This window comes from Hibiscus syriacus, unplaced genomic scaffold (assembly GCF_006381635.1).
Source record: "Hibiscus syriacus cultivar Baekdansim isolate YM2019G1 unplaced genomic scaffold, ASM638163v2 tig00008957_pilon, whole genome shotgun sequence".
Lineage (NCBI taxonomy): Eukaryota > Viridiplantae > Streptophyta > Magnoliopsida > Malvales > Malvaceae > Hibiscus > Hibiscus syriacus.
This window is the reverse complement of record NW_024062178.1, coordinates 761,478-778,928: the sequence shown is the minus strand read 5'-3', so window position 1 is coordinate 778,928 and position 17,451 is coordinate 761,478. Positions and strand designations below refer to the sequence as shown.

At 35.9% G+C, this 17,451-nt stretch overlaps 1 protein-coding gene and 1 pseudogene across 1 annotated transcript; one reads left to right on the top strand and one right to left on the bottom strand.

The window, feature by feature from the left end:
* Positions 1 to 4,540: 4,540 nt before the first annotated feature.
* LOC120202644 lies at positions 4,541 to 9,492 on the bottom strand (annotated as a pseudogene).
* A 1,546-nt stretch (positions 9,493 to 11,038) lies between these two features.
* Positions 11,039 to 17,297, top strand: LOC120202643 (MAG2-interacting protein 2-like). Its single transcript, XM_039203061.1, has 10 exons — positions 11,039 to 11,255; positions 11,348 to 11,396; positions 11,519 to 11,692; positions 11,880 to 12,081; positions 12,242 to 12,444; positions 12,660 to 13,659; positions 13,767 to 14,743; positions 15,199 to 15,287; positions 15,427 to 15,786; positions 16,005 to 17,297. The coding sequence occupies exons 1-10, from the start codon at positions 11,163 to 11,165 to the stop codon at positions 17,157 to 17,159; spliced, it is 4,302 nt and encodes a 1,433-aa protein (XP_039058992.1). The 5' UTR covers positions 11,039 to 11,162; the 3' UTR covers positions 17,160 to 17,297.
* The last annotated feature ends 154 nt before the right edge of the window (positions 17,298 to 17,451 follow it).

Below are 17,451 nucleotides of genomic sequence, written 5' to 3'. Positions count from 1 at the left end.
TTGAGTTCGACTACGCTCAGCTCCAAGGCACATCATTTGCAACATAGCTTAAGTCGAGAAGGGCTATCTACCAAAGACCCCCGAGTTCGATTACACTCAGCTTCGAGGGCACATCATTTGCAGCATAACTTAAGTCGAGAAAGGTTATCTGCCAACCAAATACCTTCGAGTTCGACTACGCTCAGCTCCAAGGCATATCATTTGCATCACAACTTAAGTCTAGAAGGGTTGTCTGCTAACAAAAGACCTTTGAGTTCGACTACACTCAGCTCAACGGCGCATCATTTACAGCATAACTCAAGGCGAGAAGGGTTATCTGTTACAAAGACATTCGAGTTCGACTACGATCAGCTCCATGACACATCATTCACTACTGTCCGATTGCAATCGAGGTTTTTCAAGACGAGAAGAAGACCCAAGTTAACCGTGCCTCAGTAACAAAAAAGGTTTCCCGACAGCATAGCTTAAGTCGAGAAAAGCTATCTGTCAACGAAGACCTTTCGAGTTTGATTTCATTCAGCTCAAGGGCCTGTCAACCATAGCTTGGAGTTAAAGAATTACTTTCAAGTCGAATTTTTGGAACAAAGATCTTTAAACCGAGAAGAAGACTGAAGCGGGCTACAACGAGGAGCCATATTTCGATTCAAATTCCGAACTAACGACTTCAATTCTATATCATTTCAAGATGGATTGGACTTCACAACGGAGGAGCCATCTGCAACCTAATTCGACAGGGAGTTATTCTTCAACCCCACCGAACGAAAATTTGTGTCTTTTTATCTTTGTCCTATTTTTCGTTCCACGAAAAAAGACAAAGAGGGGCAGCTGTAGACACTCATTTTCGTCCATCTTTTTTATTATTTATTATATATATATATATATATATATATATTATATTATATAGTTTGAAATCATTTTGAAAACTATATAATATATGGTTTTCTAAAAAGAAAACATTTTGAAAATATATAATATATGGTTTTTGAAAACATTTTTTGAAAACATATATATTATATAATTTTTGAATTTTTTTGAAACCATATATATTATATAGTTTTTAAACCCATTTTGAAAACTTATATAATATATAGTTTTAAAATCATTTTAAAATTTATATAATATATAGTTAAAAAAACATTTTTGAAACATATAATATAGTTTTAAAACGTTTTTGAAAACTATAACATATAGTTTTAAAACGTTTTTTAAATTTATATAATATATGATTTTGAAAATATCTTTGAAATATATATTATATAAAGTTTTAAAACATTTTTTATCATATAGTATTTTATTCCTTTTTATTTATTATTTGTTTTTGTTTTTATTATTTATTTTATCATTTTTTTGGGTGTTTGTACAGGTCCAAGAATCCAGTCCAGCGCACAGGTCAAGTAGTTGGGCCTGAATCAGCCCAAGACCCTTAGGGTTTCCCACATGTCTCACAGCACTGCGCCGTATGGGAAACCAACACGGCCAGTCATGCCAAACGGCCAGAAGAGTCCGGCCGAGATCCCCGGGACTGAACCATCCCGAGGTACTCGGCAACAACCCACCACGATCCCGCTCATCTCGGAACCTGAACGGCCAACACCGGGGCTATAAAAAGCCCCCGGTTAGGCCATGCAAAGGGGATGAGGATCAACAGTAAACCGAGCGAAACCAGACAACACAGCTAAACACAACCAAATCTAGACAAAACGATCACAAACTCATACCATCAACCATCATCACAAAACCATAGTACATCGAGGCACAACGGTACACGAACAAATAAAGATCAACCACAGTACCAACAAAACAAGATCAACACAGCCAGAAAAACACACGGTCACACCAAAACAATACACCGAGAGAGTAAATCGAGAGACAGCGAAACACCAAAACATCCTCAACCGAGAACAAAGATCACCACGAAACCACAGCAGAACACATAAAAAAGAGAGAGGATTTTCGGGTTGAAAAAACGAGAGAAAGGAAGATCGAACCATTATCATCGATGTTGAACGCTATATCATCTCACCGATCACGGAATCACGAAAGCTAAAGAGGTAGTCAGTTTTTACTTTCGTATTTTATTTGGGGTGGATATTGGTGAGCTTTTGAAGAGAAATGAAGAGAAGAGAGGAGGAAAACGACACAAGGCATTATGGTCTAAATAAAATTAGATTTTGTGTTATTGAACCTTTAGTTGGGCGGAGAGGATAAATCAAATGGTTCAGTTTACTATTTCGAGGACATAAATGTTGGAATTAGTAGGGTAACCCAATTGATTCTCTGATTTTATCATTTAAAGTTGAACTGTGCACTCAAAATATCTTGTCCATTGATGGTTCCAAATACTTTGAATAAAATAATATGGTTCACATAGACAAAATATAGTTGTTTCACGTGATGGCCTCTCTGGAATCTTGTAGCATTTGCTTTCATGTTTTTTTTCTTTTCTTAATCATATATTTTTCTATTATGTTTCTTTTGTTTGTTTATTTATTTTCATTTTTTAATCTAATTAGCTTTTTATTCTTTTCTATTATTTTTTTTTGTGTGGTTTGTTTCCATTTATTTTTCATATTTTTACTAATCATTTTTATATTTTCTTTATTATTTATTTATGTCTTAATCCTAGTAATTTTTTCGTTTTGACTTCGGTTATGTTTAATCTTGCCATTGACGTTTCTTTTTAATCTAATACACCTTTCTTGTTTATGTTTTTAATTATTTTGTGTTACCAGTAGGTGTGATTTGTTCTTATTTTATTTACTTTTATTTTATACTCTGTTAATTTATATTTCTGGCATGTACCCATTTTTTTCTGTTCTATTTAAAACATTATAATTTAGCCTTTTGTCTTTTCTTTTACTCAATTAAGTTTGTTTACCTAACATTTTTTAGAGAAGTCACAACTGATCAAAAGGTAAGTAATTTGAGTCGAATTTTTAAATTTCAATTTAAAATTTAAAAATTTCGCAATTAAAGACAATCGATAAATTAATTGGTACCGAAAGGGCGGTTCAAGGGTGTTAATCCTTCCTTGACCGTAACCGACTCCTGAACCCGACACATCTCTGGTACAACGCAGATAAGGTAAGATGGTGTCCGACCCACCTAAATTCGTTTTAAAGTGGTCGGTGGCGACTCCAACCCGATCAATTCAAGTCGAAGCCCAATTCCGGGGCCCACCGGAAAGACGGTTTCGACAATATTGTATAAACTCTGAATAGTTTTGTAAACGTTTTGAATAAGTTGAATGTTATAAAAGTTTTTAAATTACTCAAAACATTTATACGATTAAATGTTTGAAAAGTCAATGTGACACTTCGGACTCGTATCCGGGTCGGATACGGGTTAGGGGTGTTACATCAGGTCCCTTTGTTGTGTGCAAAGGTAAGTCTTACAGTTTCTCAGGTCCCTTTGCTGTGTGCAAGGGTAAGCCTTACAGTTTTCCTAGGCTCCTCTGCTTTGTGCACAAGTTAAACCTTACTGGTGTATAGGTGGTGTACGGTTCAGGTGAACCTACACATTTTGGTGATTAGATGGGGGTAGGGTGCATATTATTAAAATGTATTTGATAAATTGTTTTTTTATTTGAATTATTTTGATATATATATGTTTTTATACACTGTATGGGGCACATTGGGCTTTTTAGCACATTCCGTAGTTTTTACCATTTTTTAGATAACAACAAACAAGTAAGCTAGCAGATTTGGCATCAGAGGAGATCAACTACTTTATTTTGTACGAACGTATATCTCTATATGTTTTTAAGTTGTATTTGGTGACATGTATTTTGTTATCGTTTTGGATATATTTGTATTATCGATACTTTGTTCCGTATTATCTCTAATGTTTTATAAGTTGTTTTAAATATAAAAAATATATATGAATGGGATATGTGACCACTTAGGTTTGTGTCTAATTTACAGACTGGGTCTGGGGGTTACAGTTTAAGTAATTATGTCTGCATGGTGTGTATGCAATATCAATAGTTTAAAAAATTATGAACATATAATGCATTATAATTACCGCTCTACACGTTCTCTTGGGCTTTTAGCACATATACCACACATTTACTTTTACAATGACAAAAATCACATGACAAAATGATAAAAATTAATTTTAATTGAATATCATGAGTGATCTTAGTGATAAAAAGAAGTATTGTTATCTCTAGAGATTTCGGATTTGAATAATTACATCTGCAGATAACTAGGTATCTTACATATACCCATTGCATTGTTTCATATATATATATATATACCATTAAACAAATAAAACTTGTGCATCAATCAAAAAAGCAATAACTTCTATCTCAATAATATTTGACAAATAATATCATAAATTTAATCAGTGAACATCGGTCGCATTCAAACATGGATTTTAAACGAAATATACAAATAATTCTATAAAATTACTCATATCAATATTTACTTATAGACTTACATGAGTTTTAAATATCATACATGGATGAAAATTCTATAATTGAAAGTATAACTATTTAATATTATTATGATATATATGAAAAACTATAAATTAAAATAAAATATCAATTTCTAGAAATAATTGTTAAACTATCATCCATTTCAGATCATCAAACGGCCAATCAAGAAAATTGCAGGCACAGGATGATATTTCAGATTCAGAAATATGAAGACTGTTCACCTAGAACATTCAACTGCGCAAGGACTTTGGCAGCCATTGATCTTATTCCACTGCTTCCCCGTTGAGTTATATCGACGATCGGCATTTGAGCCAACGTTGCATATCTCTGCTTCATCTCAGGCAGCCGAAATATCCTTTCCAAGGCATCCAGTGCCTTCTCCTGCAATTTGGTTGAAGTTGAACTCAATAGCTTTATAATTGGAGGTATGGCATTTACTTTGTCAAGCACTTTGCTACCACTTTGCAGTCTTTCGTTGTCGATCAATGTCAATAGTGCGTCTAAAGAAGCTTCACAGGCTCCTATATCCCCGTCCTCGAGAATCCGGACCAGTGGATCGACGGCATTGGCCTCTAAAATGCAGAATGAAGACTCGACCTTACATATTCCTCGGTGTACCTGGCAGCCTGTTTCTGATGAAGCAAAGCAGCAAATGAATGCTATTGTCTTCTTTAACGGTTGGCTCATTGAGGCCGAGCTTTCCGAAAACTGTTTAAGCGAAACTGCTGCATATTGTTTTGTCAAAGGAGTGCCTGAAACTAGTAATAGAACCAACACCCGAATAAAGCCGGATTCAGCTACTTTTCTCTGCCATTCTTTATTTGTTGCAACAGTGAAACGACAAAGGGCTTTAGCAGCATCCTCTATTCCATGCTTCTTGTTCAAGGCATTTTGGTTCCCATCGGTTATGAAAGCAAAGATTGTATCAAGTGCCCCAGAATCAAGAAGCCATTGAGTTATCTGTATGTTGTTGGGAAGATTCGAGATGATCCCCATAGCTGCATTGCTCTCTTCTTCATCGGTCGAAGTGTTTATGATCTTCAGCAATGTCTGAATGCATCTCTGACCTACATGATCCTGGAAACTGATGTCGTCACCGTCTACAGTCAAGCAATAGAATAGCTTCACTGCACTGCTTCTCACTCTCACCGTTTGGTTGTTTATCTCACATAATTGAACCAATACTTGGACAGCGGGGAGCTGATGATCAAATAAACATTCGAATAACATAAAACGTCAGATATAAATTCATGATTTATTCGGGAACCGAAAAAAATGTAGAGGATGAGCCCGAATTAATGGCATTCCCTTGAGATTTGCAGAGGAGAGGTGTTCAATGCAATTTCCAAAGTCTAAAAATGCTTAACATAAGCATATTTATCCAAGTTCTAAGAATGATTTCCCTATGCTAACTAGTTATCCAAGTGTACTGCAGAGAGGATTTTCCATGTCATGTATTGTAGACTACATTACTACCATTTTTAATTTCCACACCACTTCTATTCAAACATAAGTAAGATATAATCCTCCAAATATATGGAAATTTTAGTATACTGTGTCGGACACGTACCAATTCCCAACTCTAATCTCAAATCCTGATAACATAGATCGGATTCGGAACAGCTCCGAAAGCATGCATACCTGTCTCAGCTTTGCTCTGATGTCTGGACCTGAAGACGATCGGCACATTGCACAAAAAGCTTCGAGAATGTTTCTTTGAATGTCAGGTCCAGTGAAAGAAATCAGAGAAAAAAGCTTAAAAATATCTTCATTCGATTCCAGCAATGAGATTTGCTCATGATCCGTAGCTGGGGTATTAGTTGATTTGGCAAGGTGCATGATAACAACTGCAACCTGTTCACGCAAACTTGGGGATGACAAGCTATGGCGATACAGGATATCAAATAGTGGTCCAAGTGCACCTTCTTTAATCATCTGTAACCCATTTTGTGGCAAGCTTGACAGGTTCTTAAGGGCTTTAACTGCTACTGTTTTCATCCCTAGATTATCATGAGAGAGTAACTGAAGAAGAGGTCCTAGTGCTCCCCCATCTTTAACTAGAAATAGTTTATGATGATCAGTCAACTCAATTTCAGACAATGTCTTTGCCATCAGCAATCTCACATCATCTGGCCCTGCACGCAACCGGATTGTGACTTAAAAAGTTCATATTAGACACAAACATATATATATATATAAAATAAAATCGAAGACACTCATATTAGACACGAACTTATGTCCCACACCAACCCAAATCCAGGTACATAGCCAATTATAGTTAGACAAGAGAATCACCACAGAGAACTTACCCGAAGAAAGAAGCTGCAATAAAGGTTTGAAGAAATTTGCCTTGGCCATCTCTATAACATTTTGATCTAGGAAAGAAAGGTTATCCAAAAGCTCTCTTGAGGCTCTAGAAGCTTGAGTATCATCACTGCCTAGCATAGTAACTACAAGAAAAATACAGCCTTGAATGGTTCCAATGGCATCTCGTACTACACTGCTTCTTGATAATTGCAATAGCAACTCTAAGGCCAACTTGCTTTCCTTTATTTGCCGAGCAACCGATTTGACAATGGATTTGAGTGCATAATCTTCTTTAGCAATCCTTTCCTGGAAAGTTAACAAAACCAATTTGAGGAAAATAAATACACACACACACACACACATATATATATATATACGCGTATTGTAGATTGGAAATAAATGAAGTAATTGTTGATACCGGGATTTAGCCTAATCTTGTTGGTATCATTTCTTAAGAAGCTATATGAACCAACTGGGTTAAGTTGTAGTTGGTCTAAAATGGAAGTCAGTTTCATCAGTAATGACAATATGCAAGAAGCTTTGCCATAAAGGGAAAAACAATCCATATTGACTAGTCAAGAATTGGACTATGGCTTTATATGCAAGATCCCACTTCCACTATTGTGATACACGATTCGAAAATCCTTACATCAACAAACAATAAAAAAAACATCATTCTAAATCCTAGGTTGATAACCAAGTTTATCCAGTTTATGCGCAAGTGAATAGATTAGTGTAAACAGCTTTGTTAATATGAAAGAAGTTAAGGCTCTAAGTACCTGGTTTTCATGACTATCTCCAGCAAGTAGGCAGAGAATGGCTAGAGCCTGTGTTCTTATTTCACGATTTTTTGCTCTAAGAAGTCCAATAAGAATCGGTATATAACCCTCAAATGTCACCCATTCTCGGTGCAGCTCACGCTCTGTGCATAGTTCCTGCAGCTCAGAGAGAGATTGAAGCACTTCTAGGTCATCATGTGACTTAAGTTTAGGTTTGATGGAAACAATGGTGATCAATTTGTTCCTGTGTTTCCATTATTCAATTGTTTGTCTGAGAGTCTTGTTAGGCTGTAAAACCAATGAATCCAACTGAATCGATGTCGATGGGCAGACCTTGTTTCCATCTGCAAACCACCTTTCAATGGCACTTCTTTCGAACGTCCGACCTGAAGAAATCTCCACTGGATCAACCATGATGTCCATGGTGATTGGGCAATAAAACGACTGGAGAACCTGCAAAGGTTGAGTACCAAGTGAGTCTCTTTCAAGTTGGTACCTTTTAGCTTTCTCCTCATAAGATGTCATAACATCACCCATTTCAACCAGCTCAATAATCTTTTCCATTCTTCTAGCTTCGACCATGATAATTCCGGGTTTCGAACTTTGTATGTCGACCTTCAATTCTTCGAGTTCCTTCTTCATGGCCAAGTGTTCACCAGGAATTCCAATTCTCCCAGCAATTAAAATAAACAGATCATTCGCAGAACATCTGTCAGTATTCCTCTCTAGTAAAACTGACTCGATCTTCTCCAAAACAGTAATTTCCTCTGTACAGGGACTATATTCAGCTTCCACTAAATCCTTGCACAGCCTGGTAATCTTATTAATAATTCTCAGATCATCCAAAGAGGCCAAAGGGATGAAATTTAGTGCTTGGGAAATCTCTTTCGTGCTGTTCTCCAATTGCTTCAAGATTTTCCTGCAGTTGATCAAGAGAAAAACCTTGTTTCTAGTTCCACACTCATCAGCTAGCTGTTTCACAACTTTAACCTCCATGTTCAGAATATCGAGACCATTTCTTAAGCTCTCCGAATCATTCACATTTGATTTTGATAACTCTTTTAAGATAAGTGTGATCTTCTCCATGAAATTTGAGAATCTCTCAAAATTTTTAATCTGAGTAATGACAGCCTTGGCAGCTTGAATGCAATCAATTACAGCAAATGTGGTCTGTGAGAACAACTCAGGTAGTGAAACCGTGGACATACTTCTTGTAATCACGTCTTTATCCATCATTGAGCATTCAAAGAAGGGAAAAACTAAGGAACAAAATAATTACAGAATAGTATATTCAATTCCGAATATGTTTTATATCCATCCCAAAAAATGGTGAAATTCAGGTCATATCTCATATGGAATTCGCCAGACCAACCCCTGGAATCCAATTCAGAGAATTACAAATCAATTGCAGTTAATTCAATTTCTGAGGAAAGTTATTTTGGGTTGATCTGTCACATTACATGAATTCTTTCAAAGAAAATCAAAATAGCGTCAGTCAATCAGCATCTAGTGGGATACAGGGGATGCTCAAGCTTGATTCATGTAAAGCATTCATTATTCTTTCACTAGCAGAAACTAGCTAAAAATATACATATTCATTTAAAAATAAATAACAATAATGATAATTCACTTCCCAACTTCTTTTTCCCCAGAGCAATCAAACAAGATACAACAAGCAAAACAAAAAACCAACACTTTCTCAAGTCGTTAAGATTACTCGACATGTTAACACTTAGCATTTAGCAAAGAAAGAAACGGCGGCTCACCTAGATGCAGAAAGTCAACGAATCTCTTTACTTTTTGGTCAAGTTTTACTTGCGAGAAACCACTGGAATTTTCCGGGAAAATTAATCGCAGCCAGGGAAGAAATATGGCTTCGGGGAGCTTCTCCACGAACAGAGACTCTCTCCTCTAATTTTCCATAATTTCTCCCAAGTCTCTTATTCAGACCCGTTCTTATTTACCTTTTAAAAATTGGAGATTGTTTGACAAAGTCAATGTTATATTTCCTGCTGATTCGCTGCGGTGATGATTATGATAGGATTGTAAATAAGAGAAACCCGATGCTGCCACGTCATGAAGTGGGAAATAAGTAAAATCTGGTTGGAGGTTAGAGCAGCAAGAGTGGGAGTTGTAAGAAACGGGGTGAGTCCCATTTCCCAGGAGTATAACTCAGAGTCGAAAATACGTTATGGTGGAAATGGCGCCAACCTAACGGTAATTTATAACGAAAATTGAAAGTATAGTGTTAAATTATATAATTTTTAATGAAATATTTTATTTTTTTTTCAAATATTGAGTTAGTGTTGTTTAACCTTAAATATTTAATTTAGAAAAACATCTTTTTAACAATTTATTAAGTAATTTGATCAATAAATAGAAGAACCGATTAAGATACATGTTTCATTTTTTTCTATATTAATGTGTAAATATAATAAAATATAAATAATTTTAATTTTTCTAATAAAATTTAATAATTTAAGAAAATAAAGTTTCTAAATAAATTTTCAAAATTTGAAAAATTCATAGAATCATAATTTTAAGAAATATACAAAATTTAAAAAAACAGATAAAATAAATATTAAAACATGTTATGATATCAAATGTTAGCATAAACACAACGCAAAGGTCGTATATAAATATTTTTAGTCATTACCTAATTGATGTTAAAAATCGAGATGTGATAAAACTACTGTTAAATATGACAAACTATGATTGACAACCACAAACCACTAGCGAACACTTCAAATTTAACTGTGCGAAAGCTAAAAACGTCAAAATATTCAATTTACTCGAAATCTTATCAGATGAAATGCCCTTTTTCTGTGAAAAGGAATTGCTTTGAATGTTTTAGTGCTTATGGACCAAATAATAAATGAGTATTTATATAGTTTTTTTTAAAATAAAAAAAATCACCCATACTCATGTCATATCCCACATGTCCATGGAACGTGGGATTAAAAACTCGTGAGATGCTCTAACTTTATTCATGCATAATTAACTTTTAATTTATTTTTTAAAAAGATAATTTTATAGATATTAAATCGTATCTAATCTAAAACAATTAAAATATAGGTTACTTGAAGTATAGATTATTTTAAGCTTATAAATATAATTTTTTAGTCAAATTTAAATATATTTAGGTAAAAGAATTCAAAAACCTTCGTCTATGTCTATACTTATATATTAAAAGTATTTGCCATCAATAATTAGCTGTAATATGGGATGAGATATTATATTTTCTAAGTAATATTAGAGTTTTAAATCTTTACGTTTATGAATATAATAAACTGAGTTAAGAGAGTTGTTATGGCTTATATAATACCTGATATATATTAACTAATTAATAGATTGAATATCATTGGTTATAATAAAAAAGTGTTTGACAGCTGACATTGGTTTCCATCGGGTTATGGTTTAATGGGTTATGTAGTAACTGTAATAAATTAATTAGCGCGCATATAAGAATATTTTGCAGGCTTGCAGCCCAAACATTTTCGTTGGAAAAGAAACTTCCTCCAGCCCATTTGGCAGAAACGGACAATTCTTAGATCCATTTTACAAGCTTCCCTCCACCGTCCCCGCGTTTTCTTCTTGAATTTGATCTTTGATTGAAGTGAATGAGATAGTCGCCGGCCATGGCGGAATCCGTCGGAGAAGTGCTTTACGAAGAGCGGCGTCACGCCTCGAGACCTCTCATTTCCAATCATCCCCTTCTTACGCTTCAACAGGTATCCTCTTTGATTTAACTTTTTCTTTCTTCTCATAAATCGACTCAGTTTCCGATTTTAATTTTATTTTTATTTTTTTATTATAAATTAAGTCAAGCGGAGCTGATAAAGGCGGTTTCTTATCATTTCTTTCTGTTGGAGGTATGGTTGATTGATATATATTTTAATTCGGTTGTGGTTTAATTAGTTATTTTTTATGACGATAGAATTTTTTCTATTTTTTAAAAAGAATTTTCTTTATTGCGGGCTGTTATTGGATGAAGGTGTAAGTCGGCTTAAAGAGAAATGGATTCAATACAAAAATCCGAAGCAAATGAAAAAACCTGTGTCTTTATTTATATCTTCTAGAGGTGAGCATGTCGCTGTGGCTGCCGGAAATCAAATCACTATTTTTCCGAAGGAAGGTGATTATCAGGAGCCGTGTGGCAGTTTTACTGGTAAGATTTGTATCATATTTATTCCAATTGTTTCTCTAATATGTTCGGATTCGTTGGTTAATACTTGAACATGGCTTGATGCTGAAGAAAAGTGTTCATAGTGGTTTAAGTTAGGATTTTAAATTCTTTATAGAACTTGATCCATATAGTTTTTATAACTGTGTTCAACTTGGGTTCCATGCATCAGGTAACAGCCTTGTTTTGTTCACAAGTGGAGCTTGGTCTGAATCTCATGATATTCTTGGAGTCGTTGATGATGCTGATGTAATATATTTCATTAAGGCAAATGGTGAAGAGATAACAAGGATTACAAAGAGGCATTTAAAAGTATCTTCAACAATAACAGGACTGATTGCACATGATGATTCTGAATTACAACAATCTTTCTTGTAAGCTTTTGTTCCCATTCCCCAACTGCTGGTTTTAAACATCTATAACCTTTGATTCATGATCAGGTAGCAAGTATTTCTAAATGCATGATTATAATTTATAAATACCATAGAAGGTATATAATTACTGCGTGTGTGTAATCAAGGGATTTGTTTTCAGGTGTAGCTTCACTGTTCTGACTTTTGATGGAGCTTTTCATCATATTGAGATCGGTCGAGAGCCAAGTGCCTCTATTTCTGCCATAAAAAGTCATGACTTAGCTTTAAAAAGGCAATTCCCCCAGAATGTTTTCTGCTTCGACTTTTATCCAGAACTTTTCTTGCTTGTTGTTGTTGGCTCAATTATTGCTAGGGGGAAATCTGGTATGGTTTTATACTTCTTTTCACTTGACCTTAAATGAAAACTTCAACTTGAATTTGGAAGTCTTTATATTTATGTTACCTGGATCAATCTTCTAGTCTTTGCTTGCGGATATTGAATTGAATCAATGAAGCCTCTGTCTCTATGTATCCGTTTCATATGATAAAGCATAGAGATGATTTTCAAGTTTAATGGTTCTTTGTATCTTTCTTTCCAGAATCCTGTTGTCTTTCTCTTTGGTGTAAACGTCAGAATTTGGAGCCATTAACCTCTATTCAATTTGAGGGGCTTTACTGTGAGCAAAAAGGTTCTGCAACTCATCTGGCCTACCCAAAGGTGTTGATCTCACCCCAAGAGGCTTATATTGCGACTTTAGATACGAATGGATGTTTGCACTTGTTTAAGCTGGATAAGGAAACATATTTGGTTACAAAATTTTCTTTCCAAGAGAGAACTAATTCTGAAGTGACCGATAGATCTTTAAATGTATGCACAGATATCTTAGTTGACATTGTAGATTTTACTTGGTGGTCTGGCCATATTCTCACTCTTGCTAAACGAAGTGGCGTTGTCACTATGCTCAACATTGTTAGTGGTATGAAACTAATAGAGAATGATCCTGTATATTCTATGCCTGTTTTAGAAAGGGTGCAGAAGTTTGAAGGAAATATTTTTCTTTTAGAGAGGTTATCATCAGAAGATAGGTGTGATTCATTTAATCATAATAGAATGATGAAGGACTTGCATTATGGAGAGCAAAGTTCTGAGGACAGATCCAATCAATCTGACCTTTCTAGATTGCGTTGGAATTTGATATCATTATCAGAGAGATCTGTTCCTGAAATGTATAAGATTCTAATTGGAAATTCCAAGCATCAATCTGCCTTGGCATTTGCTGATCGTTATCAGTTGGATAGGGATGAGGCTCTGAAGTCCCAGTGGCTGTGTTCTGGCCAAGGAATAAATGACTTAAATACATTATTGTCCAACATTAAAGATAAAGGTTTTGTTCTTTCGGAGTGTGTAGATAAAGTTGGGCCATCAGAAGAAGCAGTAAAGGCTTTACTTGCTTATGGGCTGCAGTTAACTAACTGTTACAGATTTTCAGAACCAAACAATCAAGAAGGTCGTGAGATTTGGGATTTCCGTTTGGCTAGACTTCAGCTGTTGCAATTCATTGACAGGTTGGAAACATTTCTCGGGATAAACATGGGCAGGTAGTGTGTGTTCCAACTTTTAGTAGTCACTTCTGCCACTTTTTTAGTAGGTTGCTTCTTTCTAATTGTTTCTATTGATTGACCCATAATGACATGGGCTTTTATAGGTTTTCTGTTTGGGAATACAGCAAATTCCGGGTTATGCCGATGAATGAAGCAGCAATTGCACTCGCTGAAAGTGGAAAAATTGGGGCTTTAAACCTCCTGTTCAAGCGTCATCCTTATTCACTGGCTCCCTTCATGTTAGATATTTTGGCTGCAATTCCTGAAACAATTCCTGTGCAAATGTATGTGCAGCTTCTTCCTGGGATGTCCCCTCCAAATTTTTTTATGCGAGAGGAAGATTGGGTTGAATGTGATAAAATGGTAAATTTTATTAATAAATTACCTGCGAACCTTGACATTGGTAATCAAATCCGAACTGAACCTATTGTCAAGCGGTTGCTAGGATCTTTTTGGCCTTCAACAGATGAACTTGCAGTTTGGTATAAGCATAGAGCTAGAGATATTGATTCCTACAGTGGGTTGCTAGAAAACTGCCGCTACTTGGTTAGCTTTGGTTTTCAGAAAGGTATCTATGAGTTAAAGCAGTTTCACGAGGATATCTCATATCTGCACCAGCTGGTTTATGCTCCTGAGAATGATGCTGAAATAAGTACCAGTATGAGTCTTGTTGCATGGGAGCAATTATCTGACTATGAAAAGTTCAAAACAATGCTTAATGGGTGCAGAGAGGGAAATGTGGTTGAATCATTGCGGAATAAGGCAATCCCATTTATGCAGAAAAGGTCGTGCAGGGTTTCCTTGGCTACCCAACAGCAGATTGCAGATGGTCATTCTGTGGTAGATCAGACTAAGAGCGAATCATTCCTGGTTAGATGGCTCAAAGAGATTTCCTTTATGAATAAATTGGATGTATGCTTGATGGTCATTGAGGAAGGTTGCAGGGGACTCCATAGAAATTGCTTCTTCAAGGATGAGGTTGAAGTTGTAGATTGTGCTTTGCAATGCCTATATTTATTTACTGCCACAGATAGGTGGGGTACCATGGCTGAAATAATGTCAAAGCTTCCATTGAAGCAAGGTAGTTTCTGTCACAAATGAGCCCAACCCACTCAAAGTATTATATGTTGTGCTTATTCCAGTCTGTTGTTTTTTCATCATTAATCTTTTTCACAGTTAAGTGCCAAAGGACTTGAATTATGAATTCCATTTCTTCTTGGTAATGCCCTTACATTTTGTGGTGATTGGTTATCTCACCGTAGGGAGCTTAAGTCTTTTAGCTAAGGAATAACGATATAAGGTTTAATTTAGGACTGTAAGGGAGATGCGGCTTGTTGAATGAATTAAAATTTTAGAAAAGGCAACTGTGCTGGTTATCTGTCCTTCTCCTCCTTCTAATACTTACTGTTTAAAGATTTGATTTCTTTTGATATCTCTCCCTAGACTCCCAACTTCGTTGATTCCATACTTCATAACTTTTGGGCCTCAGTTTGGTAAACCCGATCTTTTATGCTCCACTTACAATTAATTTTACAGATTCTAAAATATCTATCGGCAACCTTGATCAAAGGTGCAAAGTGGCAGAAGGCCATATTGAAGCAGGGAGCATTTTGGCATTTTACCAGGTTTGTTCTCTTCTATGCTTTTATGTCACATATGGATTATCTTTTAGAATTATCGCCCTTTTAAACATCAGTTCAAGGTGTTTATCCTGCTGTGCTGGATGCTATGGGTAGCTTTCTACTATGAGGTGTTCTTTTACAGGTCCCAAAACCAATGAATTATTTCTTAGAAGACCATTCAGATAAACAAGGTGCAAAACAGATTATCAGCCTCATGCTTTCAAGATTTATTCGCCAACAGCGTGGCCGACCAAATGATGTGTGGGAAAGCATGTGGTATGATCTGCAGTGCTTGCATGAGAAAGCCTTTCCATTTCTGGACCTCGAATATTTGTTAACTGAATTTTGTGGAGGACTGTTAAAAGCAGAGAGGTTTTCTCTTGCAAGAAGTTACTTAAAGGGTACAAGTTCAGTTGCCTTTGCAACGGAAACAGCAGAAAAACTTGTTATTGAAGCTGCAAGGGAGTTTTTTTTCTCAGCTTCAAGTCTGACTTGCTCAGAAGTAAGTATGCAGTCAGTTTATTGTCTATTATGGTTGAAATAATGTCATGTATGATTTTTGTGTTATGATCTGAACTTTCATTTTAACCACATGCTGATGACAGCATATATTCACACTTGTGGTTCAACGATGTCAAAGTAAATGAAATATACCGACTTTTCTTTATGTTTTAAATTCGAAAACTGAAATATTGATTGTGCTGCTGTGACTTGTCTCAGATCTGGAAGGCTAAAGATTGCTTGAATTTATTTCCAAGCAGCAGAAACATTCAAGCGGAGTTTGATCTTATTGATGGACTTACTGTTAAACTTCCCAACTTCGGAGTGACACTTCTTCCCATGCAATTCAGGCAAATAAAAGATCCAATGGAAATTATTAAAATGGTAATCTTAAGTGAAGCTGGAGCTTATATACATGTTGATGAACTAATTGAGGTTGCCAAACTTCTTGGATTGCGCTCCCCAGATGAAATATTAAGTGTTCGGGAAGTTGTTGCTAGAGAAGCAGCTGTTTCTGGTGATATGCAGTTGGCCTTTGATCTCTGCCTTGTTCTGGTCAAAAAGGGTCATGGTCTTGTTTGGGATTTATGTGCTGCGATCGCAAGGGGTCCTCCTCTCGAGAATATGGATACAAGTACTCGTAAACAACTATTGGGTTTTGCCTTGAGCCATTGTGACGAGCAATCAATTGGTGAGTTGCTCCATGCATGGAAAGACTTAGACATGCAAATGCAGTGTGAAAATTTAATGATGTTGACGCGAACAAATTCGTCTGGACTGGGTAAAGGGTTTCAAGGTGCTGATAGGAAAGATCGTTTAAATAGTATTCAAAATACACTTTCTCTCGTCGCTAAACATCCTCCCGTTGAGCACGGTACAGATTGGCAGCTTCTTTTGCAAGAGAACGGAAAGATTTTGTCTTTTGCCGCCTTACAACTTCCATGGCTGCTTGAACTAACTAGGAAACCCGAGCTCGGTAAGAAATTTACTTCCGACTCAACTTATGGGAAGCAATATGCAAGTGTGAGAACACAAGCTGGGATAACTATTCTGTCCTGGTTGGGAAGAAACGGTTTTGCTCCCAGAGACGATCTGATTGTTTCTCTGGTAAAGTCTATAATAGAACCACCAGTTACCGAAGAGGAAGATGTTATCGGTTGCTCCTTGCTATTGAATCTTGTGGATGCTCTTATTGGGGTAAAATTAATAGAAGAGCAGATTAAAACCGGGGAGAACTACGCTGAAACCTGTAGCAACAAGAATTTTGCGACGACATACAGCATATTACAGAATAATGGTGTTGATTGTGGTGATGCTGTCCAGAGAAGGGAGCTGCTGTTAAGGAAGTCTAAAGATAGGAATAATTACGGTTGATGGCCGCCTTGTTGACGTCTAAACAAAGCGGCGCAATTTTGTTCACAGTTAACACTATCCAACGTTCGCTTCCATGTGATGATGATGATCATTCTTTCCTTGTACAGTCCTCTGTATAAATACCTTTGTAACCAGTGAACAATTCACCTTAAAAAAAACAGAGAATAAAATCATCATAAAGTTTTTCTCTCTGTGTTCTTCTACAGTATACAAAGCTTTGGTTCATCTTCTTCTTCTGATTATTTTTTTCCTTGGATTGAATTTTTCTTCTATAGAGTCATCAGTTTCGGTG